The sequence below is a fragment of the Zea mays genome, chromosome 2 (genome assembly GCF_902167145.1).
Source record: "Zea mays cultivar B73 chromosome 2, Zm-B73-REFERENCE-NAM-5.0, whole genome shotgun sequence".
In the NCBI taxonomy this organism is placed as follows: domain Eukaryota; kingdom Viridiplantae; phylum Streptophyta; class Magnoliopsida; order Poales; family Poaceae; genus Zea; species Zea mays.
Window position 1 is genome coordinate 86,686,279 of NC_050097.1, and position 5,275 is coordinate 86,691,553.

At 35.7% G+C, this 5,275-nt stretch overlaps 1 protein-coding gene across 1 annotated transcript; it reads right to left on the reverse strand.

The window, feature by feature from the left end:
* Positions 1 to 349: 349 nt before the first annotated feature.
* Positions 350 to 1,671, reverse strand: LOC111590849 (uncharacterized). Its single transcript, XM_023301741.2, has 2 exons — positions 778 to 1,671; positions 350 to 522 (listed from the first exon to the last, which is right to left on the reverse strand). Exons 1-2 carry the CDS (start codon positions 959 to 961, stop codon positions 350 to 352), a joined length of 357 nt encoding a protein of 118 aa, XP_023157509.1. The 5' UTR covers positions 962 to 1,671.
* Between the last annotated feature and the right edge of the window lie 3,604 nt (positions 1,672 to 5,275).

Here is a 5,275-nt window from a genome sequence, read left to right on the forward strand (position 1 = left end):
TAGTTTCTGTTAATGCTGCACTTTCGGACATATTTCACTATTTAAATTCATGCACACAAGATGTTTACTTGTGAGACTAATTGCACTATTATTGTTGTTTAGAACTGGTGTCAGCTAATTGGAGATCGTGAATAATGTGTTTTTAAGTGAAACAAAGTCAAATTAAGTGTAAAGACAATCTATTCATTGAACAACTTATATATGGTAATTATAACTCCTGTGATTCCTCATATGGATAATGTACTGACTGATCTGCTATCTCAAAAGGCATGTTCAGTTCTATGGCCTCATGAGGCCAATACATGTACCTTTGCTTTTCCATGGCCGCTAACAAATGAATACAAATTTGTTACAGAACACCTGCTTTAATATGATAGTTATAACTACTGTCAGGATATAGCTTGCGTTTTATGAATATAATTTGGAATCTTCTTGGATGCAGGTCTGTTTTCCTAGGATTATAGTTGTTCTTTCCATTAGCGCTGCTGCTACGAACAGGATAGGGTACCTGCTGCTGAAAAGGTATTTCTTTAAAGAAACAAAATATCTAATGAGTCTTATCTACTCCTCTATTTGATAGACATTATCTAATTCGTTTGAATACCTTGAATCGAACATAGTGTTATTGAAATGTTTGTGGTGTAAGTTGTCTAGCGCTGTGCCAGATATGGTTGTCTGTTCGTTGAGCTGTAGTGACTGTTTGCAAGTTGTGAACAATGTTGATGATGTAGAGTTTATATTAGTCCATGGTACTGAAGTCTTTGGTTCACCTTCTAGCAATCCTCTTCCCAAAAAGTCTCGAGAAGCTGGAGCAGGTTCTAATGCTTGTCCTAGAAAAGTGACTTCCAATGGTCCTTAAAGCTAATGCTCGCTTTTTGAAATCACAAGAAGAATTGAGAAGGTCAGATGATGGGTCAACTACAATTGGTGATGCAAAGGAAGAGGTTGTTGCAGCAATCATTGTTGTCAAGTCGTCTACTCTATTTCAGGTGCTTGTTTACTCCAGTCCATGCATTTGCAATATTGGTTCTTCAAGAAAAAATCATGAGATGTAGTCCTCAGGAGGATATTTCCCCCTGAGCTGTGCATTTGTGCCTTTTGGCAACATAGGATGCTATTATTATTCCATTTATCCAAACTTGTCTTTTTTATCCAAAATATGGCCATAAAAAGTTTTTTGTTAAATATGCTAACATTTGTTGAAGAAAATATTTGCTTGTCGGAGTGAAGATGCATATTTGTTATTACTACTACTATCTATATTCAATTATTTATTAACTTTAGGTAATCGGTTATAGTCAGCTCACCCTGTTTGTTGTCTTTATCTACTTATTGGGCCATCTTAATCGACCAACTTTCAATAGTTCCATGACATTAGTTGGTTGCAATTACAAATCCAACAACTTTAAGTGTGCTTACTATAGAACTGCAGTTTAGCTATTTACAGAGCTGTTTACCGATTTACAGAATGAGATTGCTAAATTCAGTATATCATTGTAGTAATTTCTTATTACAGTACAGCTCCCACCTTGTGTTGAGTTAAATACATGTAGAGTGATAGGTCCTACTTTGGGTGACCAGTAGCTAGGCACCTTTTCCAGTTAACCTGTGGAAGGTTATGTTTCACGACGCATTCAGCAGAATGTGCCCCCTCAGTGCTGGCGGACATGAGTGTGGCTGTTTACCAGTATTAAAAATGTTTGTCTACAGTTTTATAGATTGTTTTGTCCTACTGCCTACTATCTGACTTGAGGAAGTACCAAGGGGTTTCAGTTCCGTCTTCAGTGGTGCAAACAAGATTGGTGATGGTGGTTTCGGTTCTGTCTTCAGTGATGCAAACAAGATTGGCCACTGTACCAACTTAGTTTATTTGACCTGAAAATTGTGAGCCTTATGTTTTGAACTCAACCTTGTGACACTTTTATTTTATTTTTGCAGTCTATCATACGTGGTAATTTGCAATATGCTTCTCTAAGTGCACTAAGAAGGCTTTCACTTGATCCTGGTAATCAAACATTCCTCCACCGAGATGTGCAAGGGTGAGTCTGGACTTAACATATTTGTAAAACTAATTTTACCACCTTGTATTCTGGACCCTGTTTATTTTCAAGTTCTCAACTATTCAATACAAGGGATTGAAGAATTATTTATGATTTCTTGTCTTTGGTTGTCTTTATAAATGTGAAAAACCAACATTGACGTGACTTCTAAACCGGTTGATGATTTTAATTCATCTCTTCTTTTTTCTTGTTTCTGGATTCAACTATCTACCAAGATGAACAGTATTATCAAACATCTACCTGTTCTATGAAAAAACAATCCATGTCTATAAAAAATTACATATGTATGAACATACTATTTCACATTCATTTTCTTCTCATTTGACTTGATATAACTATAGGATTGAATTTTCTAACCCAGTTATAGTCAGACATGCATTGTCATTAATATCTGAAATTGCTGCAAACGATCCACTCTCAGTCACAATGGCATATTGGCATTAATACAAAATTAGCTCAAAGAATATTGACATTATATATAAATGTGGTGTCATGCACAACGATAAGATAAGATGTTTCTGTTTAGCCCAAGTAATGGTTAAATAGTAACTGACTGATGTGTATTCTTGTTAAAAAATTGCAGCAGGCTATGAAGTGCTATACCATGGAGAGGTTGGTAGATATTTACAAGATGTACTGCCAGAGGGGTTTGGATAGCTCAACAAATTCTGATGATTTGAGTGGTTATCTAGAAAAAATATTAAGATGTCTGTATGAAAAATATTTTAGGTAAGATATGACTTCTTGGGCAATATTTTTTTCTTGCCATATCATTTCACACCAATAATTTGGGGGATGCCACAGTTTCTGAGCACCTAATTCATCTGTGATAGACACATTTTCTAGCCAAGCACATTTGATGCATTCATAATAACATTTGATGCATTAATGTATATATTTTTATTTTTATATGCAGGATTTTGATCTTCTCAACATGTTAAAGAAGGAAGAAGAAATGCTTCTAGCTGTAAAGGAAAGTAAGGCAAATGTAATGCTATTGATAGTGATTTAGTAATTTATTATCTATATTATCTTAGTTCAATTATTTTCAATAAACAATTTTTTATTCTTCAGAGAACGTCGAAGGAGCTCGTTGAATATGGCGAGCAATTGCTTGGGATATTCCGTGAGGAGCTTGGTTAGTTACTCTCATACTCCCTCCTTCCTCTTTTGTTGGCATAAGTGATATGCCATGGATGTTCAACTTATATATTACCCCACGCTGTTTAATTGTTAACATTGTGATGGTATTATGTATTGTCTTTAACTCTACACCTTTAAAGCGTCAATATCGTTGTGTGTCCTTGATTTTTTAACCTTGCAAATATATAGGTACAATGAAAGTAGTTGCAGAGCGTGTCCATGATAAATCGATTGGTTTTTCTTTGCTATTCTCCACATGCTTATGTTTTCTTGTTTATTTTCATCTATATGATTACTTCAAAGTACGTGTATTCTTGTTAAAAATTACAGCAGGCTATGAAGTGCTATACCATGCAGAGGTTGGCAGAAACTTTGAGTCACCACAAATAATGACTGAAATAGGTAGTTTGAAACTTTAAATCACCATAATTCTTTATATATCTTATCAATATCAAAGTGACATTTTGAGATGATGATTTATCTCTTACCAGTAGTGAATAAAAAGGAAGCAAATAGCTGATTGATCAAGTTGTCCATTACTTGGAGGAAAGATTGAGAGAATTCGATGAAGAGAAAAGAAGAACTAAATAAGTGCCAACAGCTAGAAAAACAGAGAAGATCACTTGAGTATACTATTTTGGACCATGAGCGCCCCTGCGTAGCTCCATAAGTTCCACCGCCACCACCAGGCCCTCAAGGTAGATACGTCTCTCCTCCATACACTCCTCCTTTCATTTGGTTGCTTGCTATGGCTAGCGCATGGAAGGTGTTTGATGAAATGATGTGTTTTTCTTGTTGTTGTACATGCCTGAATCACCTGTCTGTGTATTTGCATTTGGTTTTTCTATTGATTTATCTCAAATACAATACTACCCAACTCTCTGATTCTTATTCCTCGACAATCCTAATGCAAACTATGGCTTGTTCCTTTATAGATGGAGGCAACTTGAGGCATAAGAAACCAACACACAACTTTGGAAACCATTCTACTATTTTCAGGAATCAACCAAAACTAAGGAAACAAACACACAAATAAATCTTCTTGATTATTAGCTGTTGTTGATGCCTTCCTTAGCCATGGAAACCAATCTACTATTTTTAGAAAGTGATCAAAACTAAGGAAACAAAAGCACGAACAAATCCCCTTGATTATTAGTTGTTGTTGGCGCCTTCCTTAGGCACTTCTGTTGACATTGCCAGCTAGCCGCTGATGCCCAACAAAAACGTCGAAAATGCTCTTTTACTTGCAAGAAAACCCCAACAACCAAGCAAAGCTTTAGAGTTGTCTGTCATGTATGCATCCAACTATAGGTTGTGGTAGATGAATTTTCATGGTCCTTAATCATATGGATCAATTGTTTGCTGCATTATTCTACTATAAGCTCCTTCAGTCTATGACTTACAACTATGTACATATAACAATTTTCCGTATTTTAGATTCGTCTATACATTTTTTTCAAACCCAAAACTTGTTTATCTGTTTTCAGAAAACTGCAATTATCCATTTGTTTTGGCTAAATGAGGGGCATATGATGATGATGAGACACCCATGGATATTGATATTAAAATTAATCTTGATGTTGATTTGGAAAAACAGATAATTGCAGCAATTGATCCAAAGCTACTTCAACATTGGTACGAATCCTAAGCAATTGTGGATGTTCTTGCCCATGACCCAATGGGGCTTCTTATTCTTTTATATCCTGTTTGACCATAGGTTGTCTAGTTCAGCCCTCTTCAGATGTACATTAAGCATAAATGATCTTAATCTATCTGAATCATCAAATGCTAAAGTAGATGTTGTAGGATGTATTTGTGCTTTTCTTTATGTCACATTCAATACATTCTCTCTAGAGCAAATTATGATTGTACTGGCCTACCGAACTGAAACTGTTCCTGCACTATGGAACTTCATAAAGTGGTGCCTTGCAAACCGAAGATGGCAACTTTTTTAAAGTTTGCATCTTCATTACCTGCTGATGCTCCTGGTTGGCTCCTTCCCATGTATGTATTCTGTCCCATATAGAAGTAAGGCAGTCCCCCTTCCTTACTGTGAAAATTCTGTCAGCCAA

Coding starts and splice junctions, on each gene's coding strand:
- LOC111590849 (XM_023301741.2), bottom strand. CDS start 961: ATGATTGCTGCAACAACCTCTTCCTTTGCATCACCAATTGTAGTTGAC. Junction 523..777: donor ACTTTTTGGGAAGAGGATTG/CTAGAAGGTGAA, acceptor TTAAAGAAATAC/CTTTTCAGCAGCAGGTACCC.